At 41.3% G+C, this 27,913-nt stretch overlaps 1 protein-coding gene across 8 annotated transcripts in view; it reads left to right on the forward strand.

The window, feature by feature from the left end:
* Positions 1–2,583: 2,583 nt before the first annotated feature.
* Positions 2,584–27,913, forward strand: part of Gria3 (glutamate receptor, ionotropic, AMPA3 (alpha 3)) — a 277,783-nt gene continuing 252,453 nt past the window's right edge. For 4 of the 8 annotated variants that reach the window (NR_104053.2, NM_001290451.3, NM_001281929.2 and 1 more), the window contains exons 1-2: positions 3,163–3,420; positions 4,566–4,724. Coding sequence is in view for 7 of the 8 variants with exons in the window: in NM_001290451.3 (NP_001277380.2) it covers positions 3,330–3,420; positions 4,566–4,724 (250 nt within the window). In the remaining variant the exon portion in view is untranslated. Of the gene's footprint in view, positions 3,421–4,565; positions 4,725–27,913 lie in introns of all 8 variants that reach the window. The other 4 variants (NM_001358361.2, XM_017318546.1, XM_017318545.2 and 1 more) reach the window with 4 other exon arrangements.

The raw sequence follows: 27,913 nt of genomic DNA on the forward strand, positions 1-27,913 counted from the left end.
AGACACAAAGTTCCAAAGTGGCTCATGGCTCCCTTGAACAGGAGCTTGATATCTAAATATATCACATGTGTACTACAAGCTTTTCAACCAATAACAATATGCATCTACCATTATACCTGACCCTCTTGACTCAAATGAGACTAGACCAATAGCTGCCACTAAAAGCTAAACATTGAAAAGGGAAAGAAAAGGGAACTGGTAATGGGAAATATGAAAAGACAAGAGATGGGCAGCATTGAAGATAGATTTGCCAATGCACAGGCCCTGGAGGCTCCTCTGTCCTCACATCTTTTGTTCCTGACCTATTCACAGTACTCTTCAAGTCAAATGACAGTAGAGGCAGCCACAAATCTCTTCTTGCACCCTTTCTCATGGCTGGCCAAGCATAGATAGGGACCTCACTCATTTCAGGAGTGAAGTGAGGTGTGCTAAAAACCACTAACCATTCCCCAACATGAAATCCATTATTCATCCACCTGAAATCAAAACTGAAACCTACTCTGTGGTGCTATTCCTTTGGGTCATAGCATTCAAAATTTCTATTAAAACACCAACTATGTTATCTGAAAACCTGATAGATAGATAGATAGATAGATAGATAGATAGATAGATAGATACATACATACATACATACATACATACATACATACATACATAGGTAGATACATAGGTAGATAATGGACATGGAGTAACTCAAGGAAGAGGTTTTCTAAAGTGTGGCACTTCGGTATTAAATTGTCACTGCCTGCCATTAAAACATTAATAAAGAATGGCCTACTAGATTCCCTTTTATCTCCAGGGAAGATGTTGGAGAAGAGCCTGAGGTTGTGAGGAAGGATGGTGAGAGAAGGGCAGGTGACAACAGTGGGGCTTTTGAGAACAATTTGCAAGTTGAGAAAAAGAGAAGTGAATTTGGAAATGTAATATGTATTGATTCTTCTGTGAGTCAGTTAATGAATTAGATGCTTTTACACCCATTATTTTATGTAATTCTTACAATAGCCTTACAAAGGAAGAAAAAGTAATGTTCCCATTTTGAAGACAAAAATACTAGGATGTAGACTCCTGAAGTTGACCAAGGTTGCATACTACCTATGTGTGATCAAAGTTAGATTTGAACCTGGACCCATGTCCTGGGTCTATGATCCCCAGTAATACTGAGTCACTCTCCACATTTGTCAAGGGATAGTCAGCCTTCTCTCTTCTAATCTTATTGCTCTAATCTTCCTTCTACTGGAAGAAGGAGTCTCCTCTATATCTCAAGTTTATCCTTCCTTCCAACAATGAACTGTCAAAGATGAGACAGGATTTGCATGAATGATGGAATTAGAGATCAGGCGTGGTCAGAATTGTCAGCAATGTGGGAAGAACTGAGGACTACTTTCCTGGTTGCCACAGAGTTTGGAGGCCATTTATTCTCAGCTCCAGTCTAGGCATTGCTAAAGGCAAAGATCTGGAGTAAGGAGTGCAGGGCCCTGGTCCCTCATTCCTGGCCCCATGTATATTAGTTTGCTTTGCTCTGACATAAAGGCTCATTTTATCCCCTCAGACTAGAAGAAGATAAAAAGAAAAACAGAAGATGTAGAGAGGATAAAAAAAAATGTGTCTTACAGAGATAAGGTGGGAAAGAAAGATGTGACAGGAGAGGAGATACCTTTTTGTCCCAAGAGGGGAATAGGATTCTGGAAAGGCATGTAGGGACAAAAGGATCATACACAAACTGCTGGGAAGGAGGCTACTCCTCACTAAGACCTAGGGTGAACTGTAGGAGTTCCTAGATTCTTTTCTCCTCTTAGCTAGGAGAGAGGCAGGAGAGTTGGGTGAGAGTGGTAATCTCTGAAGTCTGCACTCAGTGTGGGGGAGGGAATAGTTGATCCACCTAAAGTCAACATTAAGGGAGCAAAGCAGCAAGGGGCACTTTCCTCCAACCTTAACTTTCAATCCCCACCCCCATCCCAGCTCACTCCCACACTTCTCTCCTTGGTCTGCAGGACTGAGCGTCCTTTTCATTAACCTTTTAGCTCCCACCTCCATACACATACTATGTTCCTATACCCTCTAAAGCAGTCAGCAGTCACAGCCCCCGCAGCTGGCAAACCTGCCTCAGCACTTGGGTAGGGGGAGGGACACACCTCCCAGTGCTGCGGGGATGGGGGAATGCGGGTGGGGGTTGTTCACTTGCCCTCGGATCTCTCTCTGCTGTAATAGCTGAGCTGAGCGGCAGAGACCAGGCATGCGCAGCATCTTAGGGCGCATTGTGATGGGAACTGCTTTTCTGAGTCTCTTCACAAAGACTCAAGAGTAACCACTAACCACCCCTCAAGACCCTTCATCTTTAAGACGCACATACAGATGTAGAGACACTGCAGACTTTTAAAAACAGGAAACTGGTTGCAGCTTGAAAGTCTGGTCCACGTGAGGATTGGTGTATTTCTGTTGATCCCATCTCCGGTGTTGACATACGCCGGCGCCTAGGCTTTGCAGTCCAGAGCTGCAGTTTGCAGTGGAGCTAAGCGGTGTGCGGCTTTAATTCCACGTCAGATCAACTTTGATCAATATCCCCCTACCGGCCCAATTGGAAGAACCCAATTCACCGGAGCTGAGCCTTTGAGGCTTTTAGCTCTTTTCTTCTTCCCCACTCTTTAGATCCACCATCTTCGAGGGCGGGGGAACCCTTTGGTTTTCTTTATAATTTCTTTCTTATTTCTTTATCTCGTCCCTGTTTTGTTTTGTTTTGTTTTTTTACGATTTTGGTTTTGCTCCGGTTTTAATTCTCTCTGTTTCTGTCTCCCTGTGTCTCTATCTCTGTGCCGGTCTCTGTCTCTGCCTGTCTCTCTGTCTGTTCTCTCTCTCTCTCTCTCTCTCTCTCTCTCTCTCTCTCTCTCTTCCTTTCTCTCTCTCTCTCTCTCTCTCTCTCTCTCTCTCTCTCTCTCTCTCTCTCTCTCTCTCAGAAATCGCTTTGGGGAACCCAGCTTGCAGCCAATGAACCCGCCTTCCAGATTGGTGTGAAGACAGAAGTGAGGTGGGGGGGCGTGGAGGGGGTGTGAGAGAGATCCTGGGAGGGGGGAGAGGAAGAGAGGAGAGAGGAAGAGAGGAGAGGGAGAGAGAGAGGAAGAGAGAAGAGAGAGAGAGAAGAGGAGGAGGCGGCGGCGGAGGAGGATTAGTGTGGGGTGGAAAGGAAGAGTGAGCGAGCGAGAGCAAGTTGAGGGGAGGGGGTGTAAGAGCCGGCGAATTCTTTTTCTTTTTCTATTATTATTTTGACGACTCCCGAGTTGCGCCCATGCTCTTGTCAGCTTCGTTTTAGGCGTAGCACAGCCAGGCAGAAGAAAATGGGGCAAAGCGTGCTCCGGGCGGTCTTCTTTTTAGTCCTGGGGCTTTTGGGTCATTCTCACGGAGGATTCCCCAACACCATCAGCATAGGTAAGCTCCCCAGAGCCAGCCAGAGGGGGCCAGGCTCTTCTGCATTTGAAACCCACTACCCTAGTGGGGCTGGGGGTATCGCAACATGAGTCCCTGTCCTGCATGGTTTGGGGACGGTGTCTAGGGATGGGGGACTGAGCTGAGATATTGGAGACCTGAGCTGCAAAGAACTGACGAGTATGGGGAGCATCCAAGATGAGGGAAGGGGTCTCCCGGGGCTAATGCGGGTGGACGGCCAGGTTTTCTGACCGAGGAGCAAGGGAGTCAAGCTGGAGGTTGGGATGCTGCAAGAGGCTAAGAGTCGCGGCTTTTCAGCTCGCTATTCTGGACTTTGCCAGGGCATGCTTGCAGCCACTGGAAGTTGTCCCAGGGTGATACTGCCTGTCTGGCCGCGCCAGGACGCATAACCTGGGCCCAGGTCGCCCCGTCCCGCGTCTCAGGCTTCAGTGAGACAGGACAGTGTTAGAAGAAAAGGAACCCACTTTGAAACCCCCAGACCAAGGAAGTAGCTGTGTGGATGGAGGATGGGGTGGGAAGTGGGGGTGATACAAGGAGTCGGGCAAGCAGGGAAGTCACGCAGACCAAGCATTCATGAATTGCGGCTGTGTCTGTCTGGAGACCAGCTCCAGTAGCCGGAAGGGAGTTCTCCCCGCCTCTGCCTGTATTTGCAAGTAGAGAAGTTAGAATTGTTGCTTTTACTGAACTGACCCCCTGTATTGTCATAGGGGATGATTGGGACAGCAAGGGGAACGAAATTGTTTTTCTTCCCACCCTATCCCCTGTACCCCAGGAGGGAAAATGAACCAGCTGTGTGGCTAAGGGTGGGGGTGGGGTTGGAGTCAGGGTTCGGGGCCAGACTCAAGCTTAAGAAAGAACCAAGTCCCACTTTTAGCTCCTTCATCCTTCCCCTACAGCAGCCTCCTCTTTCTCCCGTCTTTTTAGTTTCCTCCGTGTACAAAACCCAGGTTTTTCACAGTGGAAAGCAGAGTTTCCAAGTCTTGAAAGACACACAGGTTGAAAAAAATCATTCCTCAGTTGAGCTTCCCAGAAACACTGAGGTAGCCTGGTAGCTCCTGTTTGTTACTTTCTAACTCCTGCTGAAGTAGGGGGGACACAAGCCGAATCTCCATTGCCTTTGCTTCTAGGTGGACTTTTCATGAGAAACACGGTACAGGAGCACAGTGCTTTCCGCTTTGCTGTGCAGTTATACAACACCAACCAGAACACCACTGAGAAGCCCTTCCATTTGAACTACCACGTAGACCACTTGGATTCCTCCAATAGTTTTTCTGTGACTAATGCTTGTAAGTAGATCTGCGTTGGCTCCCTTTGGGACCTTAGGGGACCTCATTTGCATTTTGTTTGTGATGTATGGGGCTTTGCAAACGTGTGTGCTGGGGGTGGGGGTGGGTAGTGATTGCCTCAATAAGCAGACTGAGGCAGTTGTCAATCCTGGGTTCATGTTGCATAAATCAACCTTGAAGGATTCTGCTGCGGGGCTGAAAGCAGTGGGCAAAAACTCTGAGGTGAATTATGTTTGATGCAAAACTTCCACTTTCCTCCCTGCTAAACTGGTGGTGTTCTCTCCCCCGCACCCTTTTCTGTTGGGGGAAAAGAAAGAAAGAAAGAAAATAGCATGGTTGTTCAGGGAAATTTCAGATGGAATTTTTAAAAAAGAAGCAACAGCAGCTCCTTGATTGAGAGAATGCGGGGCATGCAATACTTGAGTGGTGAAGCTGTGTCTGCTGGTCGGAATGGGCTGAGTTTAATGATGGCCTGACACATAGGAACAAAATATGAGAACCCTGCAAACAAGTGACCTTGAAGCATAGATCAGGCTGGATTCCCTGGCTTCTTTCTTTCTGTGCTACCCAGAGTGCTCTGATAGGAACTGATAAGACTACAAACTGATTGCAAGTGATAAATGCATGTCAGCCTAAAAGCAAGAGGGAAGACCGTGCCCAGGTGACTTTTTGGAAAGCCAATCCTGCCTGTGCTATCGTGCCTGCGCACGCGTGCACGAACACACACACACACAGCCACACACTCACACACACACACATGATTGTTAAGGACAACACAGTTCTTAATTTAGAGCAAGAGGTTGGTTGTGGGAAGAAGCTTGAAGCAGGAAAACTGAATACTTAAAAAGGGGAGTTTCATCAGCCCCAAAGCCATTTCTGGAATCCACCTTTATACCCATGGTTATCTCTTTTCAAAGGGGGAATTTTAACAGTAAAACCACAGGAACTCAAATGGTTAATAACTTGTTGGACACAGGTTTTTGTTTTGTTGTGTTTAACTTGAGAGAACATTTTGTGAGAAACACTGAATTCTTCATCAGAGCTTTGTTTCACTAAAAGTTTCTCCCAAATGAAGCCACTTAACACAAAGTATGTCTTGTTTCTCTGGAATGGTGTGCTTTGAAATCTGAAGTTTCACCACATTTTGGGAAATGGTATTTATGTCTGTTGGAATTTAACTTTGTATATGACTTTCTTCAAATCCTTCCATCTCCAAAAATGTGCAATCCCTAACAGTCCTTAAACAGGACCTCAAGAGCAAATTTCATTGGATTTAAAGTCTTGGCTTGAAGAGAAGGGGGAGTGGAAGAAGTACTTTTCAAAAAATGTAACAGTTATCCGCCTGCAGAAAAATTTAGCTGAAGGTGCAGATTCTTTTAAGAACATGTTCTGAGACACTCTGTATTTGACATTCTTTAGTTTTCCAACACTGACAAAAAAAAAGTGTGAAAGTTACAAAATGTCTGGCTATACTTCCTGTCTTCCTTTTGTAATCCCCGACCTCTCTCCAGCATTTACAAGGCACATCTGATTCTTAATCCTGCTGCACTGCGATCTCCTCAAGAGGCTGAATCTGAAAGGCAGTTTCCTAAATATCAATTAGAACAGATTTAAAACCAAATACATGAAACCAACGGGGTGCATTATCATTAACAAGGGATAATACATATTTCATCTCCCTTCCCTGTCTTTCCACTGATGAACTCTGGGCTAAGAGGGTCATTTGGTTTCTCAGGAATGATTGATTTCCAAAGCTTTGGGTTTTGTTCTTCTGATCAAACTGCTCTGACACTCAGCAGCCTGCCTCCAGCTAGCAGAACCTGAACAACAGTCAGGAAATGATCTCTGTCATGAGAAAAAATCTCAGGTTTAGGAACAGGTAATAAACCATCCATATTGGACAGTAAGTGGCCAGTGAGGGGACTGGGAAACCAACTGATCAGAATCTCTCAACTTAAACCCATAGCACTCTTACTTACAAAGCTGGGTTATAGTTGCACACTTAACAATGTAAGAGAAGGGGTTAGATTCACTAAGCAGCAAGAAAAACAAGACCAAAAGGAAACCTCCTCCTTAGTTATGTCAAATACACACAGGCATACACACTTCCAGGGCACACGTGGGAGAACAATCTAGAAATCAGTGATGTATGCCTAGCTGCCTGTTGCACACTCAGACTTGACAGTTAGCTCAGAAGACAGCAGAGAGAAGCTGCCATCTTCTCTGGTCCCTGGAACAGTCATGTCTGAAAGTCACAATTGTCTGAATGGGAGTAGATCTCAAAGCTGTCTCCTGGCAGCTGCTGCTTGGTGGCTTAGTGTGAGAAAGATACTTAGTCCAACTGTAGCCTCTGAAAACAACAATTCAAGTGGGCAGAGAAATGTTGGCGATGTCTGTTCCATCCTCCCTGCCCCCATGGCCTTTATTGTTTTTGTGGAAGTATGAGTCAAACCTGTCAGATACAAGCAAACAATTTTAACAGTACTTGAACCAAGCAAATGACTACAGATGCCAGTCCACCAAGTGATTATTACCAATGCCACAGAGGAAACAAATAATATCAATGCCCTCTAGCCTTCCTATCTGGGGAACTCTGGTGAAAACCTCAGACGAGTCCAAATCTGGTTATGTAGCCCTCCTATCTAGTTCAGTGTGGAACTGGACTAGCAACAATGAAATAAGCTTCCTTGTCATGCAGAGTTCCCAGTTTCAGCTTTCTTTGGGGCTGAAGCTGATCTCCTCTCTGGATCTCCGACCCTGGGGCAAGCATATACTTTCTAGGGCATAGGTATGCAGGAAAACGGAAATGTGAGGAGTAATGCCTTCTGTCCCCGCCCCTGCCCTCTGCTTCACCTCTGCACTGTCACCTTTCTCCATGCAAAGTATTCAGAAGTCGTTCTCACAATGAATCCTAGGCACCAGTTATTTAAAGACTTTACTAGCAAGCAAGCAAGCTTTTTCTTTTCTTTTCTTTTCTTTTTCTGCACAAGCCTCAAGAGGTTTGCTTAAGACAGACTCTAACTTCATTCTGTGCCTTAAGAGGCCAATAAAAGCCTCCCTGGCTTTGAAAGGTGGTTCAGTTGGGATCTTAGCTCAGAAGAGAATGGAAGTTTCGCAGAAAGACTCACCTGATTTAGAGCACATGTTCCCATTTCATAGGAATTAATAGAGTCCACTGCCTTACTTTTAAGTTTAGCCGGGTAAAGGCAGAGAGAATGACGTTGTAACTAAAACGGTTTCAGCATTCATGCCTCCGTAAACATAGAAAGGCACACACATGATTAGTGCATAAGAGAAACAATGCACGCCCATTTTGTAAGTTACAGATCTAGCATTTAGGGGAGGAGAAAAAAAGAACCAAACCAATGTGATAATTCTCTGGCTTACAAGGGTAGGGAAATATCAGGAGATTGCTCAGTCCCGTGGTTTGACTTTGCTGTCCCGTTTCCTCGGGAAGCCCCGTTGATTCCCTTGAAGTCCCCTCCTGTGTCATGCCGCTGTGCACTTGTAGTGCACTCCACACTACACCGCCCCAGCCTCTGCAGTGTCAGCTCATTAGCACACAGATCTCATATTCCCTCTCCGCACTGTCATTGCAAAAATTGCTGTTGTACACCTTTACAGCCAACAAATGTGCTCGTGGATTACGTACTGAAGCAGGGGAAAGGCAAATGCAACCTAAAAGGTTATTCACTGCAGAATTGTCCTCTAAATGCATTGGCTTAAATAAAAATCTGTTGATGGAAGAAGCTCAGTGTGGATGCTGAGACTGACAGTGGATGGGGGACTACTTACAGGAGTACCAACTCTGATGGAGCCCTGGGCAAAATTCCTTTTGTCAGCTAAACCTAACCTATCAACAGCAAGGTTTTCTTCTACTAATGTTTACAAGTGACTTGAAATCTACCTGCAAACTGAGAACTTCCCCCTTTTATAACTGAGCCTGTTTTGCTACCAAGTGTACTTAGCTGAGACAGGCTTCTATCTCCTACCCACAGAGTCACAATCTAATTATCTAATTACTCTAATTGCCAGGAAGGAGCCACTTAACCATTTAGGTCCATTTGGAAAAGAAATGTCTCTCTTGATCACAAGCTCTGCAATACCATGGGCTTTGTTTTGGCTTTGTTTGACTGTTTGCCTTCCTCATATAAGCTTAGAAACGAAGATGAATACCCTGAGATTAAGGCTCTTGTCCTGCTATAGGTTGTCAAGTCCTAACCATTATCCGCTCTGACCCCACCTCCCCCATGACTGAAGGATATTTGCACTTTTGCTGCCCTGCCTCCTCTACCCTGTCTCCTGACTAGTCCTCAAGAAGCTCACTGGCTTAGTTTTTTGGTCCTTTTGGCCAGCTGGCTTAGCCTACTGAAGCACGAAGGGGACACCTCAGTGGTGCCAGTCAAAGATTTAAGTCACCTTCTCACAAGGTTTATCATCATTTTTTTTCCTTAATCTATGCTTTGTAATGGAAGAGGGAGGATGGCGAGGCTGTTCATTTTGGCCATAAAAATAGATGGCAATCAGCAGGCTGTAAAGGTGAGCTTCCTGCAAAGTGTATTACCACTCATACAAGACAGCTTCCTATTGATCTTATAAGTGAAGGCAATGGAGAAAGGAGGGTTTGCAGAAAAATAAAAGAGGAAAGAGAATTACTCCGTTATTCTATCTGTGTTTACTGAAAAGTGGGGCCGTTGTTTTTCTCTCTCTCTACAATTTAAACTTGTTTTTCTTCTAAATAAAACTAGTGTTCCATATGCCCCATCTTCTACCTCAATAGAGATTGTTTTCTTAATTGTATGTTTCCCTCCATGGTCCCTCAAATTGAATGAGTAGTGGGAGATGCTTTAATGGTTTTGGTCCCTGAGATATCTGTAACTTCCACGGCTACGGGGATTCAGAGATGATTGGCTGCTTCTGTTTTGACAGCTTGAGAAAATAAATGAAGGTGTTGAGGTGTTGTTGTTTGTCTTCCTTTCTGCATAGGAGATTTGTCATTTTTATACAATTGATTTAAGGATTAAAAGACAACAAATATTTTTTAAGAGATGACCAGAAATTTAGGAGCTAGAATTCATTACTTTGGAACAGGAGAATAAAAGTCCTTATCCAAATGATTTGCCTTTGGATTTCTTAGATGGGGGACCACTGATACATTTTAAAAGAACTTTTGTAAAACTTTGTATCTCCTATAAAGATCAAGAAAATCATATTAAACCAAATTTTGACTCGATTCCTTTGCATGTTGGTAGTTTAGGCCTAATTAGAAGGGATGTCCAGGAGACCTCACCATTAAAGCAACCAATGGAGGCAATAGTTATGCTTTGAAAAGGAAAGGAGGTGTCCATGCACAAAAGCAGCTCCCTCCCTCTGAAAGCTGCTCAGGGGCCATCCAAGCCCCAGACACAGAGTTTTAAATATGCTCAGCCTAAAGTCTAGAATCAACACAAAGTTAGGGATACTGTCTCCCCAAGGAGTTAATGCTTAGCAAACTGATAATGTGGGCAAAATTTGTATTTTTCATATTTCTACTCTTTTTATCATTATGATTTCCTTTCTTACTCTGGCTGTCCAGCTCATGCCGTTGCCTGGTCTCCAAATGCCTACTCATTGGCCCATCCACACTAACTTTACATAGGGACTATTTCCTACACTGAGAGTCTTGGTCTTTCTTTTTTCTTATTAGACTGTCCTTGCTCTTAGTTAATGCTCCTTAAGGACTATACACTACTTTGGGGATACCAGCTTTTCCCTGAACACAACAATATAACCTAAAGTGGTAGAAGAGAGGATTGAAATGCATAACAGGAGATTATTAACTTTAAAACCTGGGAGTATAAGAGGCATCATGTCTCAATTTCAAAGGAAGATACTCAAATGGGGGGGTGGTTCTTAGGATATAATATTCATATTGGCTTTTTACCCAAATCAAAGTCAGCAGGCTTTGGATATGGAAGTGTTTTTTCAGGGAAAAGGTAGCTATTCATAGTAGGATGGGTATGAGTACAGCTAAACCACAGGCTCAGTTTCAAGTGAAAAACTTGAAAGTCTTTGGGACAATTTTGGGAATCGGCCCAAATACATAGGGTTTCATTTTATTGAAGTAGCTGTTGTAAGAGCTGTAACTATATGTGGGCAGTGGCAGGAGATACATTGTACCAAACGAAAGTCATTCAGGAGAGGAGAGGAGGGTGGTAGGGAAGCTGAGTCTCATGCAGAAGGTTTCTATCCTTTGGAATGGCATGTGGAATTGCATGCCAGTGGTGGTAACACTGGATGCACTCAGTACCTAGCCAAGAAGCAGCTCCCTCTCATTTCCTCTAGCTTTCTCTTACCTTGGCTCAGTCATATATTGTGGTCCCTCTGCCTATGGAAGGATCCATCCTACTCTCTTCTGGACTCACACTACACATGAGTGAGGGAAATGAATGGTGGCCCTCCTCCCTGTTTCCCAATTGTCACTTGCTTTTTAAGCATTGACCCTCAATGCAACACTGTTTTAGCTTGTTTGCAAAAGTCAAAGGACCATAGATAAGACGGGAAACAGTGCTGGTGATGGTCTCTTACCATATGCTGCACAATTCAATACAAAATAGCATTTATCAACCTTTCATGCATGCACCATATGCATGAAAGGCATGATTAGGATTTAAAAGTTTACTATGAGCCCAAGACTTTTCATTTCTAGCAAGTTCCTGGTCCTTAAATCACATTTTGAACAACAACAACCAAAAGGCCAAAGTTAAGAGACTGTATTTACCAAAGTAAAGGTTCTTTGGGTCACACTTTTATCATTAAGATTTGTCTAATGAAACAAAGTTCTGCACAAGATACATTTGCTTTATTCTGAGTCTCATATTCCCAACAATCTCATGTCCATTTCATCCAGGTAGGTGTCATTATTAGATGCCCACTGAAAACATTTGCTTAAAGTTGGTTCTTGTAAGAGTGTGGAATGGTGAGCTACAGGGCAGGCTGAGAGAGAATGTAGCCCATGAGTCAGAATGACAGTGTCTTGGCTCCTTGCCACGTCCCAAAGTGCCCTGTTTAGAAACTATATATGCAAGAGATCTAAGGTTGCTTTGTAGTTCCAACTCTTTTTCCACTTTGCTTCTCTGGGTCAAGACATGCCAGAGGAGGCATGTAACAACTGCTTTTCAGCTGCCCAGCTTCTCTTAAACAGGGTTGGAAACAAGAAGCACAACAGAATTCTTTCTTTTTTCAAGAAGAGACTGAAAAATCAACTCAATTTTCAGGTACTCAGAGTGAAGGAAGAAGTGTAGTGTTGCTTCTGAACATATCTTAGCTAAGGACTGATCCAAGGAAGACATTAAAAGAATTGCCAATGACATTTGAAGACTGAATCTGATGCAATCCCACCCCACCCCCACCCCCAAATACTGTCACTCTAATGGTCTGCCTTTAGTCTTTACTTTAACAAATTTACTTATGTGCATTATTGCATTAGAAGCATATGCTAAAATCTGAGTATGTAATCTGGAAGTGAATGAGCTAAATACTTTTTACTCACATTTAAACAGAATTATTTATTCCGGCTAACACCTATTACCTTTCAGAGTCCTCAGAAGGAGATATCCAGAACAGGTAAGTAACGTAGAATAAGACAGCTACCTGCCAAAGAAAGTTGAGCAAAAAAAATGGATGGTGGAAATTAAGAAGGTTGTTGATAGAAAAAAATGGTCAAGAAAATACACACTATCTCTTTCTTCACATTGGTTCTCAGTTGTAAACTTTGCGCCTTTATTCACTATGCTCTTATCTCTGTTTGACTATTTCAATGGCATTTGACCCATGAAGTTGCTCTCTTCTGATGCAGTGAGCCTGCTGCCTGCTTTCTGCATGACTGTTCGTTGCCATGGATAATGGTGAAGTTGGGATTTTCTGTAGTTAATGTGGGAAACTTGCAGAAGTAAAATCAGTTTGTAAGCAAAGGCAGTGAGCAATTTTTTTAAGTTTTAAAAATTGTTATGATAAACCTCCTTCCCCCTTCAGTTATCCATGGTTGGCTGATTGGTTACCAATAAAACAGGTAGAGATCAGCACTCAACCCACAGAAAGGTAAGTATATGGACAAAGGTGTTAATATGGTGTTCTCTGCATGGGTGAATTGTAAATTTAAGACAGAACTGGGATCGGACATTTGCAGGCAGACAGAACCTGTTATAGAACCTTGAATATCCTTTAATTTCACTGCAATCTCCAAAGATGCTCGTTGATTAGTTTAAGTCTTGGATTGGACCATTTACATCAAAATCACCAAAGATTTTGCTTTAAATATGAATTCCTAGTTTATACCCCAAATGTATGAATCAGAAAATACATGCTTTAGGCCTATCTAGCAAGTTTTGTGGGTGATAATAATAACATAAATCTAATTTGAGATTCATGTCGTTAATAAATCCTGATGCTATAATGTGAGATATGCAGATTCAGACTGCAAACTATTGAATACCCACTAAGCAGCAAGTATCGTGCCTCTATGCATTTTCATACATGTTGCCTTTTTGGGTAATTGAACTACAATTGATCCATGTAAGCAGTAACAAATTTGGCTGCCAACCTGAAAATTTAGGCTAGGACTTGAGAAAACTAAGCCTCATAGTCTCTGGGACAAATAAAGTAACAACTCTGAGATGGCAAATAGAAACAGGGACATGGTTTTCATTTTTACTGTGTATCTTCCTATCTTGGCTTGTTAGCCAATGATGGTTCTTTAAATATGCTATGAACTAGATATGCTATGAACTAGATGTCATGGTAAATGTCAGTTCATTTATTAAAATGGATGCATTGCAACGATTTACTGTAGCATTCATTGTGGTCTTCCTCCCCATGATTGTTATAAACAAATTTAAAACAAAAGCTGATATAATAACTACCACTCCACTGTACCACATGGAAAACATTGTCCAAGGAATTTTATATGTTATTTCCCAAGGAATCATTACATTTCCAGAAGTGAGGCACTTTCACCCCAAATTTATACAAAATAGAAATCATAAGTGGTTCAAAATTCATAAGCAGCTAGCTCAAGGTTACACAGCTGGCTCTGTGGTGGCGCCAAGAGAATTTCCTGCCTCTAGAGTCTTACTCAATTTCAAACGGAGCTGAAATCTTAAATGATTATAAGAGCTAGACACATCACATATGTGGTGCATGAGGCAGGTATGTTTAATAAGGAAGAGTGAAGTGTTTGACAATCTCTATGTTCCAAAGCCCTCAACATATACAAGTCCTATTTTTAACCCACCATGAAAGAAACAGGATACCTTCAGTAGTCCCTAAGATGGCTGAATATGGAAAGTGCATGTCTCTGACATCTATACCACAATATATGGTATACTCTATTTAGCAGCTAATTATTGGTTTGGAGAAAACTGTTAACTGGTCATTATAACTAGTGAGAAAAAAAAAGAGAGAAAAGAGCAAAGCTTTATTGGGGGGGGAGGGAGGAAAGACAAAATCCATTTGTCTTCTTAACAAAACATTAAGATGTACCAGCCTAATAGAACTCTCTATCTCTTATGCACATATCACATATGTAATCTTACATACACAACACTTTATACAGTTGTTTTACTTATGTAAATGTCACCTCGACTCTAACTTTCCATCAGACAACGGTGAGGTGTATAGCAAGGATAGAATGCTAACATGGGGTCATTAATATATATTTGGCAGATCAAAAGAGGTCTTCTCAGGGGGCTTGCTTTGGAGAAATTACTTAGGTTCTCATATATACTCCCCACAAATTGGAGACACTATATAAGTTAAGAATCTCTGAAGAATCACCTAGGGTAAGATCTCCTATATTTTAAGAGACAGGCTTAGATCTTTAAGCCAATGTCCAAAAGAAACTTGTATTTTTATTTGCTTGATGTTGCAGACAGACATAAGCTTGATGTTACATGCCATCGTGAGGCACTACTTGTAGCTTATCAATAGCTTGCCATAGTAAGAGTGAGAGCAGCATGTCTTCTCATCATAACACCCCATTTCCAGAAATAAGAGCACAACACAAATAAAATCTTGATTCTCATTAAAATAGTAAGCAAGGAAACAATTTGGTATCCTATTTTCAGACTCAGTCACATTCTGTCCCCTGTCACTTTAAGTGTTCTAACAGTAAGTAGTCTGTTTCTTAGTTCCCTTGAGGCAGAGAAGACAGCATCTTGTGGCAGAATTTTGCTAACCAAGAATCCTTATCAGTCAGTAGCTTCAATCTCTTAGGTTGAAAGTAAAAATCATTGACATGTGTAGCCAGTCCATAAATATTGGACACTACCTATTCACAAATAAGAAATTTATTTAATGAATAAGTTTTTATGTTAATTGGAGATAAATGTCTGAAGTGCCTATAGAACCTGTTCGTGATTAAAATTTTATGAATGCTAGATAACTACTCCAGGATGATATGTTTCTCAGTAAAGGCATGCCTAGAATGTCAATTAAGACCAACCCCCTACATACATCATCATACAATTTACTTTGAAGTCATAAAGTAAGTTACAGAAAAGTGAGCAGTTTAGATCCCATGTTTCTATGGCTTTGGGAAACAATAAAAGGGAAACAGAGATTTATGAGAGTGAGTAATAGACCAGGAGTTAAGACAGGTACCCAGTTAAAGTCCCAGATCTGACATCAACTGCCTCTATCACTATAGACCGGCCTCTATATCTCTGCTTCTAGTTTCTATCATTTTTAAAATAGAGAGGTCTTTCTGGATGCTATCTGAGACTTTGATCATTGAGAACCTATCACTAGGTCTTACTAGCTTACTTTATTTCTAGTTGAGGAAATACTATGCAAATGGAATCCCCCCAACTCTTTCTGTATCTAGAAAGTTCTATTCCTGTTTATTGTTCTAGCTCACACTGATAAGTCCTGGGATCAAACTATTAAATCATAAATCTGATGGATAGTGTTTCTACCTAGTCATCACTTACCCTTCCCAATCCCAACCTCTTTCACTTATTATGCAACGCTGAGCAAGTTACTTGATTTCATCCTGCCTCATAGTCCCCAATAATGATAACCCTTATTGGGTGGCTGAGAGTTTGAAATGAAATCACAAATTCATATAAAACATTCACAATAGTGTCCAGTACCTACTGCTTATCATTATTGATATCATCATTAATTTAAAATATTTTGAGCTTTTTGTCCTAAAAACAGAAACCTAGTTTCCTTTGAAAATTGAAATCACTTGTCACTTCAGAAACCAGATTTCCTTCCTGAACAGCTGTTCACTGAGCCTTTACAGTTCTAAGTTCTTCTTCAAACTACAGATCATTTTTTTTCTGCCAAGAAACCCATCACAACACCCCCTCATATTTCCAGCCCACCAACCTAACCTCAGACATCTCTCACCCATGCATCCAACTTTGCACATCCCCTTTAACTCTTGGCAGCAATAACTACTCAGGTACCTCCATCAAGAAACTCTGTGAGTTGCATATCTCTGCATGACCTAAGGCAAAATTTCAAAGGAAGACCTATGGTTTCCCCTCCCAAAGAAACTATATATTTTTTCTTATTCAATATACTATTAATCTCAAACTGACTCATCTTCACAGTGTGTGTGTGTGAGAGAGAGAGAGAGAGAGAGAGAGACAGAGACAGAGACAGAGACAGAGACAGAGACAGAGACAGAGACAGAGACAGAAAGAGGTTACTCAGTTTATGTGCAACTCCACCAACTTCCCAAAGGCCCAGGATGCATCCATTTCTCCTATGAAAATGATTGAAAAGAAAACACACTGGCCAAGTACTCAGTGGGCTTGCTCTGCAGCCAGGAACTAGGACTTCTCTAGAAATGGGTCTGCCCACTGAGTAATATCAGAAAAAGCAGCAAAAATAAATTGTTTAGGGGTCTGCTAGCTAGTTCATTCCTATGGACAATGCATTAGTGAATGGGCTTTTTGGTTTTTTTTTTTTTGTTTTTTTGTTTTTTTTTTTTGTTTTTTTTTTTGTTGTTGTTGTTGTTGTTGTTGTTGTTTTCCTGAGCCCGAGGAACTGAGAAAAAAAATGCTCCATGCATTTTCCTCCCTGGTAGGCACTGCTGTGCACACAAGCATTTCTCATACATCTTCTCTCAGCCCTTTCCACCTCTTGGTATCACTAAGCCCTTGATAATTCTCTTAATGCTTCTCCCTAAAGATGGTGAAAGCCAGATACAACCCCACTTCTGGTATATTTATGAGTCTAGGCAACTGCTCCAGTATACAAGAGTTCAAGTCTACTTTCTGTAATTCTGGATGTCCTTTGGCCTCCTGGTTTCTGCCAGAATCAACCCACTGTCCTTGATTCTTCCTTCTACAGCCTATAGACATATAGGAACACAAGGACATAAAAAAACCAATGAGGAAAACAAAGCAACACTTCCCCCTGGCTAAAAGTGCCATGGAACTGCCCAGGTTTTTATGTCATTCATTACTGGTTCTTGTGTCTTCTCCCTTACATTTTCTGTGGCAAAAGATTGTTGTTTACAAATTCCTTAGTAGAAAGCTATTTCTCCTATTCCATTTGGGAACACTTAACAGACAAATTGTAGCTCTAAAATGGACTACAAGAATTTGAATCTCGACTCTCTTATTAGCAGTGGCCTGACCTTGATAAATGACTTAACACCTCTGCGAAATAAAGACGAATAAAAGAATAAATATGCTACACAGATGCTGTGAATATTAAATAGGAAGATCATTTATGCAAAACATTTACCATGATGTGTGGCACATAGTAAGAGCCAAGTGTAATGGTAGCTACTATTAATACTGAATGGTGAGGTGCTTAAAAATACAGATCTCAAATTTTAACTGATCAAGGGATGCTTTTCCGGTTTCCAAGCCCTAGAAAGCAACTCAGGTTCCCTGTGATTGTATAGCCTAGAACAAGATGGATGGGACAATCTTTGAATACTGAGAAGGCTATTGAGTATAAGAGACTAGGTTTGGTGGTAAAATATGTAGAGGGAGAATTTCTGTGATACATCATAAAGCCAGGTTATATATACTTCTAGGCCTCAACCATGCCACAATTAAGTGCAATTCCTTAGGCTATAATCCTTTCTTATTTACTGTCTTAGAAATGAGGATGATTTTCTTACTGCCCATGTTGCTTTGGATAAAGGATCAAGGCGCTTTGGATAAAGCAGCACAGAGGGTGGCGTGATAACATTGGCATTTGCTGGATTAAAGGAAAGAACAAACTTTCTTCAGATATAAATGGTTTTTTTTTTAATGTTTTAGAAGTGGCAGAGTAGAAAAGTGAACCCAGACATCTTCACACAATCAAGGAGAAAAATGTAGTTTGAGCTTTCTCATCAGGCGCAGTTTATGTGGACTCTTTACCTTCAGGTGATACAGGCAGCACGGATGCTTGGAGCGCTTCCTTTTGACTGGATGCCTTTTCCCCCTTTGGATGGATGATACTGTCTGAGTCAGGCTGGAAAGAGCAAATGAAGGCAATATGGGAAAGGTTAACAGAAATTTTCCTAACGTGACTTTTTCCTCATTTCAGTCTCCTGTCTCTCCAGAGCAAAGGTTAAGCATCTAATTTCATAAATTTGCTAGGGAGAATGCTGCTTAGGACCCCCAGACAATGCAGGCAGCTTTTTCCCCCTGTCTTCCTGTCACCTGGCCTTGCTCTATGTGCAGCCTGTCTCTGACAGGCTGAAATCTGGGTGATGACCAAAAGCAGCGTGTTTTTTTTTTTCATATCCCAAGATATTCATGCTCCACCAGCTTCATCTCCTCTCTCATTATTATACAAGGCCACTGCTGCTTTTCTTATAGATTAAAAAAAAAAAGACATGGTTCTCAGCAAAGGGAACTGAGGAATCCAGGGGCTAAGTGACTGCACTAAGGTCCCACAACTGGTAGCAGAACTGGGTTGGCAGTCTGGCTCCCAACTCTTGGCACTTCGCTAAGATGTCTTCTTAACCTGCTTCTAAGGCTCTTTGCTACACAGTGATACTCTGTAAAAAAATGACAACCTTGTCAGTTTTAAATAGGTGCTAGAAAGGAAAACCAAAGTCACAGCAAGTCAATTAGGGAAGCAGCAAAGCTAGAGTTTCAGGGGCCATGGGTAATGATAATGTGTATTTAGTGGCCCCAGAGCTAACTTGTCAACATTTTACCACCCTTTGATTTATCATGAGGAGTGGGCAAAACAAAGGCTAAAGGTGTAGAGCCCACTTATGCGTCACATAATTTTTGAACTACATCAAGTACTTCTAATCCAACTACCTCATTTTGTAGATGGGGCAAGTGAGGACAAAAGGAAGGGATTCATCAAAGATGATGCAAGATGAGAATTTGGACTTCTCAGTGTGGTCCCTCCCATCATCTTTTCAACCTTCCCACCAGAAAGCTATACTAAAGCAATACCGTTGAATCTATTACTTTTATTTTTATTTTTGGTGTCTCTTTCTCTTGAATTATGTCACATTTATAAGTTATAGTATCCCAAACCAATTTTCAAATGTAATCCATCTTTTAGTGAGTATAGAAGTTAAAATGTCAACTTCAATCATGATCAGTGTTTTAAAAAATACTTCAAAAATATATATGAATAAAATCAGCTACATTGAGCAGAAATGAAGGCTGAGGAGACAGCATCGAGATATAGTGCTTGCCTAGCAAGTGCAAAGCCCTGGTATAACCCCTGTCCTGGAGGAAAAACAAAGGAAGAAAAGAGAGGGGAAAACAATTAGAGAACAAGGAAAAAAATGGAAGAAAATAACCATGGACTTTACCACATTTTCAGGACCATATCCTGTGCTTTTATTATATCCTTTTATTATCTTGGGGAGACTTTCTAAGTCTCCAAAAATTTTAAAAATGATCAATTTTATTTATATTTATTATATCACATAGTTGTTTATTACATACTTGTGATACATAAACAACTATACTCTCTATAGTTATACATTGATATGTATACATATAACACTACTGCCAAATTTGGTACATTCAGGGATTTTGATTCTCATTTCACAGATGTTTACAATTATGTACCAACTTGCTGTAACATCAATATTCTAGGTCAGGTTTGAGAACATAGTGAACAAATAATAAATAGGAACTTATCCTTTCTGCAATGTTCACTGTTCCTCCACTGGACACAGCAAAGAATAAAAATGGAGTAGCACATGCCTATAACCCTAGCACTTAGACAGCCGAGGCAGAAGGGTCATGAGTTCAAAGTCAGCTTAGGGTATACAACAAAACCTTACTTCAGAAAAAGGAGAGAGATGCTATTCCCATGATACCTCTACTATATGGCTACATAAACAGTATCTAAACAATGTTGACACCCATAGGAATGCTGTCATAGAAAGTACCAATCTTACAGGGCCCCAGTACTGATGAGACAGGAAGAATCAGTCTATCCCAGAAATGAATCATTTTATTGGTTAATCAATACCAAGTGCTCAGTCCTGAAATTGTATATATACTGTCTTAGTTGAGGTTTCTATTGCTGTGATGAAACACCATGACCAAAAAGCAAGTTGGGGAGGAAAGGGTTTATTTGGCTTACACTTAGACATCACAAGTTCATCATTGAAAGAAGTTGGGACAGGAACTCAAACAGGGCAGGAACCCAGTGTCAGGAGCTGTTGCAGAAGCCAGGTGTTGCTTAGTTACTTACTCAATATAGCATGTTCAACCTGCTTTCTATAGAAGCTAGTACTTCCAGCTTAGGGATGGCACCACCCACCACGGGCTGGGTCTTCTCCTGTCAATCACTAATAAAGAAAATGCCTTCCAGGAATGCCTACAGCCTGTTTTATAGAGACATTTTCTTAATTGAGATTACTCCTCTCAGATGACTTTAGTTTGTGTCAGGTTAATATGAAACTATCCAGCACACATACAAATAACGTTATATGGACTAAGCACATTGTGCTTATAGGTTTATGAATGTGCGTGTGTGTGTGTGTCTGTGTCTAACAATAATAACTACAGAGAAATAGGTGATGAATTTGAGAGGATACAGAGGCCCTAAGGGGGCGTTGGAGAGAAAGAAAAATGATATAATTATATTTTAATTAAAAATAAGAAAGAACAAAAAAGTGACAAGGGAGATATATGTTATAAAACTTAGGCAGACTATATAGAAAGTGTGGTTATGATCTGAAGCCAAATTCCTAAGTTTAAATCCTATATATAACATCTAACTTTATATACATCTCAGTTTCAAAAACACTTTTCTATAGTTTTCTAATTTGATCTTTATAATGCTCATTTAAGACATACATCTCAGTGTCTCTAGTTGCATATGTAACAGAGGATGGCCTAGTCTATCATCATTGGGAGGAGAGACCCTTGGTCCTGTGAAGGTTCTATGCCCCAGTACAGGGGAATGCCAGGGCCAGGAAGCGGGAGTGGGTGGGTTTGGGAGCAGGGTTGGGGGAGGGTATAGGGGACTTTCGGGATAGCATTTGAAATGTAAATGAAGAAAATATCTAATAAAAAAAGAGATACAGCTCAGGTGTAATTGTCCCCACTTTGTAGATAAAGAAACTAAGGCCTAAATATGTAAAACAAGCAATGCCAAGTTAAAGATTATGTAGTAAAAAAGGAAAAATGACCCAGGGTTACCAACTTCAAGTACTTTGGAAATTGTAAAGTGTATAAAGTTAGATGTAGTATGCAGCTGTCATAAAGTGGGATTACAGTCACAAATGATGCTAGAGACTGGGCTGAGTATTAAGAGCCTCAAAAACATTTTGTAAGGAAAACAATAAGCTGTTATGGACCAAAAATTTTGATCATGTAAACCAACATCTTTGTATTATATATGAGAGACAGACAGACAGACAGACAGAGACACACACAGAGGCAGACATACAGAGAGACAGACAGAGGGAGAGGGAGAGGGAAAGAGAGAGAGAGCAGCACACATCAAAGTAGGACTAGAACTCACTTCTCTCACATTTGCAGAGTCCCCAAATAATCATGACTGCATTTTCTTAGTTGACCTTTGTTGAAAAAGAAAGAGTAAGGAAACAATTTAGTTATTTGTAGAATCCACGTAGGCTGGAACTACTTAATTGGGATCTCATGCAAGGAAAAGGAAAATATCCTATAACTACTATGTTTTAAAACACACTATTTGCATTCCAGGTGTGGGAGAGTAAGGAGCCAGGAAGGTGACAGACAAGTCAGGCAGGAGAGAGAGCTCCTCGGATTCTTCAACAATACTCTCTTCAACAATGACCAACACAGCAAATAACCTCTCTTTGATTATTAACAATCATTGTCATAGTTGTTCCTCTGCTATGAGTTTTTTGGGAAAAAAAAACATTGGTAAAATGGATAAAATTGCCAGTTTCTTGAAAATAGAGAGGACTATTTATTTTCTTGTAGCATCCATGATGTCTACAGCAGCAAAGGACTCCATCACCAAGAGCACCTCAGCTCTCACTAAGCCCTTTGGAGTTTATAGGTCTAGGTGCTGAGCAAATATGTGTTGGGCACTTTGATCTTTCCATTAGTTGTTTCAGCTGAGGCAAGAGCAAATAAACACTTGTGTCTTGACAACCTTTTCAAGTTCGGTGGGACAGAAAGTTATAAAAGGGAAAAAGAAAACAAGAAAAGATTTTTTTCAATAGCAGGCTATCAAGGTTACTATAAATGCCATCTAACAAGGCAGCCCATTAAAAAATGTAGTCCAAAATGTACTAATATGATAAACCCAAATGAGGTCTCGTTATTCTTAGCTCTAAAGTTCTGACTGTCCTTACAAACTGCCTCTGCAGCCTAGATAGTGGCCATCATGATCTGTCTTCTGCTAAAATACTCCTTTCTTCCTCCTTTTGAACAGGACCGTAGTCCCAGAGGGCAGCTCTTGCTTTCCTTCTCTCTCTCTCTCTCTCTCTCTCTCTCTCTCTCTCTCTCTCTCTCTCTCTCTTATTTAATTATATTCATTTGTCCTGAAAGCTATTGCAGAGAGAGACTATCTGTATCTGTCAGCCTTGGCTTAGGGTCTTTGGAGAAAGTGGGTAGAGAGAGCTCTATCATGCTGCCTAGATAACACCTCTTGCACCAGTTGTTTTTCAGCTAAAGTGCAGCTAAAATCAGGGCTCCTGAATCTGAAGTGGGTGGTGAAACTCTAAGATAACCATGATAAAAGAGAAAGGGAAGTGACCTTTTCTGCTGGTGCTGTTACACTATGATAGGGGCTCCTTTATGGACCCTTAAAAGGGAGAAATTCCTGGCAAGTCAAAGTCAGGGCAACTTTACACTGTGGGAAGTAAATATATGGATCTTCTTAGCCCAGGAAATGTAAATACTGCCAGAGAAGGATCAATACATTTGTGACTGTTAAGGCAATGATAGGTTACTAAGGAGAACTAGGCTGTTTGGGGATCCATTTAATCTCTGAGTTCAAAATTAGTGAGGACAACCAGAGCCTCTGACAGCCTCAATGAAATGAGTCCTGAAAGCATGCATACTCTCTGAACTGTGTCTGTATTTTCCAATTAATGAGGGAGGGAGATATGCTGTTTATTTCTGTTGTTTCAAACTGAGATGCTAAAATCTCCAGTTTGCTTTAAATAAAATCCTTGCATCCAGGGGAACAATATTTATATTTCAAAGGAAAAGAAAGAGAGAATGAGAGAAAAGAAGAGAGAGAGAGAGGGGGGGAGAAAGAAAGAAAGAAAGAAAGAAAGAAAGAAAGAAAGAAAGAAAGAAAGAAAGAAAGAAAGAAAGAAAGAAAGAAAGAAAGGAAGGAAGGAAGGAAGGAAGGAAGGAAGGAAGAAGGGCAAGCAGAGGCAGGCAGGCAGGCAGGCAGGCCTGGACCCCATCCCCCTTATTCTGCTACTACAAACTATCTGTGGTACCAACCATGTCCTCCATAGGCTTCGCCTTTTCCCATTTGTGAAATAAGGCCATTAGAGTAAGTGAGCCCCCAGAGTCCTTTCTAACTTCCATAACATTTACTACTTCAAACGGCTCCACAAGCTTCCTCTGGACTGCTGAGGATGATTCCTTACTCAAGGCTTTCCAGGAGCTCAGAAGATGTTCCCAACTCCGCCCAATGTGTCACTCAAGCCTAGCTTCCACGATACACGGACCTGCTCTAAAGTTTGTATTTCATGAACTTTTGCCCCACTGTCTGAGGCCCCTACTCATTTTAAACAGAGCTCCATATATTAGAGGCAACATTTGGTAGACTTTAACACCAGAGATGGCCAGGCTTGCTGATGCATACTAGCAATCTCAGCACTTGGGAGACTGATACAGCCACATCTTCAAGAATAGACTGGGATGCAAAGCTACTTCAAAGAACTCATAGGCTATGTAGTGAGGCCCTGTCTTGAAAGCGCTGGAAAAGAACAACAACAACAAAATTTAAACTAACCAAGATGTAAATCTGCCTTGAGTGAGGATTCCTGTTCTGTTATTGGCAGCCAAGCGATTTCAAAAATTTGTCTAAATAAGCTTTGCGTTAGTTTCCTCCTCTGTGGATTAACAGCATAATACTTCTTCTGTTGTAGTGGAATTATCAGGATTAAATGAGGAAATTTATACCAGTTCTCAGCATGACACCTAACACACAGTTTATTCTGTCATCAATGCGAAATTATTCTCCACTAAGTAAATATCAAGCTAAAACTTAAGATTGATAAATTAATAAATATTGAGGTAATAACTGGTTGTTGTTGTCATCCTTGTTGTTGTTGTTGAGACAGAGTCTCACTGTACAGCCCTGGTTGGCAGGACCTCCTAATATAGACCACACTGGCCTTGAACCCACAAAGATCTGCCTACCTCTCACTCCCAAGTGCTGGGATTAAAGTGGTGTGCCACCATGCCTGGCAATACCATAACCTTGAAGCAGTGGCTAATCACTTAGCTTCTTGGGCTGTGTATGTTCTGCTTCCTATAAGGACATGTATATACTCATCAGAACCATTTTGGAAACTGGACAGACAAACACGAGAACATTTTCAGATGAGCCTGGCATTTGGGTACAGAAGTACTACTTACTTAAATATTACTTTCACCTCCCATGGAGCCAGTTGAGTCCATGGGAGTCCTAAAGGGTGGCAGATACACAGGGAACTTCCCTAAAATGACTCCTTGATATGGCTCACGTGTTAATCACACTAAGCAGTATTTTACTCTTCCTGTTGAAGGTGTAATGTGAAACTGTGAAATGAGAATAAGTCGAGGTAGGTTGCCACTGTCTCCTGGCTTGTTGGGTTCTTACTGTATTACTACCATGGGCCAGGGGGAGGAGGACAAAGAAAGCAGCTTAGCTTGGTAAGACAAGGCTAAATATTATCAGAGTGAGCCCACCTCACTTTTGAGACAGGAGAATCTGTTCTCTGGGGGCAACATGAAATGAGGAGGGTGAGATCAAAGTCAACAACATTGTAAGACAGATTAATAAAGAAGCATTAATTATTCCTCAAGTTTTGCATGCGCGCGCGCGCGCGCGCGCGCGCGTGTGTGTGTGTGTGTGTGTGTGTGTGTGTATTTGGGAACTAAAATGGAGGAATGACAACAAATATAAAGCATCAGTTTTGACACGGAAACTCCATTGGTCACCTTCAACCCACGGTTTATTGGTCCCTTCCCTTTCTTCTTAGGAAAGCTTAGTATAAAAACTGTTCAGTTCGTGGCAAGTTGGAAGCAAAGGAAGAGGCAAAAAGAGACCAAGGACCCAAAATCCACTTCAAAGGCATGACCCTAGTAATACAACCTCTTCTGCTTCTCTGAGTAAGAAGCTCTCAATATTGGGTGGCAAGATCCCATTAATTAGCTGGCATCTAGCAGTGAACTTAGACTCTAAAAATTAATATCTAATTTTGTTGTCTTTGCTCACCTTATGTTTAGGCAGTGATGTTGGTGAGACTTTGTGGGTTTAGCTTCTGCCATTTCTAGGAGACTCAACCTCACAGTAATTTTCCTCTTCCTCTGGTGGGTTCAGTCTTTTCCAACCCCCTATTCTACAGTGTATCCTGAGCCTTAGGTATGAGGCTTATAATATAGATGAGAACAAGATCAGAAATAAAGATGATCTCAAAGCTGTATGTCAGGGTCATGATAGAGGAAAATATGAAAGAACATGGCCTTCGTTGATAACTGACACTTTGCAGAAAGAAGACCTATGGATTAGATCCCTTTTGTATTGCTATAACAAAATACCTAAGATAATCAAGTTATAAGAAAGAAAGGTTTGAGGGGGTTGGAAGGTGAAGGGGCTCTGATGTTGGGATGTAAACTGAATAAATAAATCAACTAATAACTAATTTTTTGGATGATTATTTTAGTAGCTTCAATCCATGGTTGCTTGGTCCCTTCCCTTTGTTCTTATATCAGCTAGGTACATAACTCTGGAGCATAAAGTGAAGGAAAGTTCTTCATCTCATGACAGCCATAAAACAAAAAAAGAGACAAAAAGAGACCAAGGTTCCCAAATCAACCTCAAATGCATGCCCCTGGTGCCCCTTTTTAAGGATGCTACAACTTCCCCCACGCCACAGTCAGGTGACTAGAGGTGCAACTCATAGAACATTCGGAGCCATTTGCGGTCTAAATGTAATATTCCAGGAATGAAGCCTGATTTTAAAAAAAAAAATCTATTACACAAGAAGTTGGCAAGGGAAGTATTAATAGTATCTACGTTTTATGGTTAAAGGAATAGGTTAAGAAACTTAAAGCGTCACTCCCAGTAAAATGCCAGTCTGGCATGCAAACCTAAGTCTAACCCTCTGTTCTTCCCATTCGCCATGCTCTTTCCTTTTTAACTAGACCTATGAGGGAATGAGTAGTTCCATCTAAGCTAATTTTCCAGATAATTGAAGCAGTCATCTTTTGGGAGTGAAAGTGCTATTTTTATTTGAACCATTTTTTTAAGGTCTACAATGCGTTCCATACCTCTGTGCCTTGTTCTGCAGAATGAACAGATCACTGCACTTTTAATCCTCCTTCTACAGTCACAGCCATCTACCTCTTTACTCTCTGTGGCTGACAATGCTGACTACCTTGTAGGTTCCTGAAGCTAGCATATTTGAAATGGGGTTCATCAAAAAGCAGGCTACTAAAATGTGGCAGGTGTCAGTGAGAGAAGAGTACACAGAATGACCAACTACAAAAATTCATCAGACTGGGTCTAGTTCATGTAGGTACAGATAGCTCTAAGGGGCTAAATAACTTTGAAGACAACAAAATTGACCCTCGAATTGAAATTCCCAGTAAAAAGTCAGAAACATCAATAGGAGCTTGAATTGTGTTCGTTCTACTTCACTGATCCACCATGGGAAAGAGGTCCATCACAGGTGGGAGAAATATTTCTTCCACTGATACTGTTCAGAAATCCCCGCACATAGTGAGAATGAAAGGCATACCTGCAGCATTTAAATTCTGTACACACAATCTACCCTTTCATTGTTTGCTCCAGGGCAGACAACTCCTCCCACCTCACCACTGCACCTCCATGTTTCAAACGCCACGAGAGGTCTATTTCAGAAAGATTTCTGTTTCAAGTGGTGTGTCTAAAAAGGTGAATCTTCACTGATCTGGAAACCAAGTCCCTTGTGTGACGCATAGCAAATTATTGTGTGCTTAGCCTGTCACTTTTCCTTTCCTTGTCCCACCTATAATTTCAAAGGGGGGTGGTGGAAGAAGCATCCTATACGAAAGCCCTCTTTAAGTTTGCCAACCTATTGGCCTGCTGCAAGTACTTGGATCTTTTCAAATTCCAATCAGAATGGGCTCTGCTTTGCCTTCTCCATCTCCGGCTTCTCTGACCCGGCAAAGTTTCCCATCTTTCATCCTGTCACTTAGCTAATGGTGTGTGTCCTCCTTGCATACATCCCATACTCACTGCTTCCTTTCACTAGTGGAGTCGTCAGCGAGCTGCTCGGCAGATGGCTTACTGGCTGCTGCTCTTGTCCCCTCGCTGCAGCAATCTGTTGTTCTAAATCAAAATGTTAATGAAAAATAAAAGAACTCACTGCCAATGTCTGTCTGATTTAAATTAATATAGAGTCATACCTTTTGAGGCAGGTTTTTCTGGCACAAGGTTCTCCATACAGGCTAGGCATACTATGCAGGTTTTTTTTTCTCCCTCTCTCTCTAATTAAAATTAAGCGCTTTCATTTCCCCGAGTCTCTTGTGGCACCCCCAACCTGTTCTTTTTAATAATAA

Source organism: Mus musculus, chromosome X (genome assembly GCF_000001635.26).
Source record: "Mus musculus strain C57BL/6J chromosome X, GRCm38.p6 C57BL/6J".
Taxonomy (NCBI): Eukaryota; Metazoa; Chordata; class Mammalia; order Rodentia; family Muridae; genus Mus; species Mus musculus.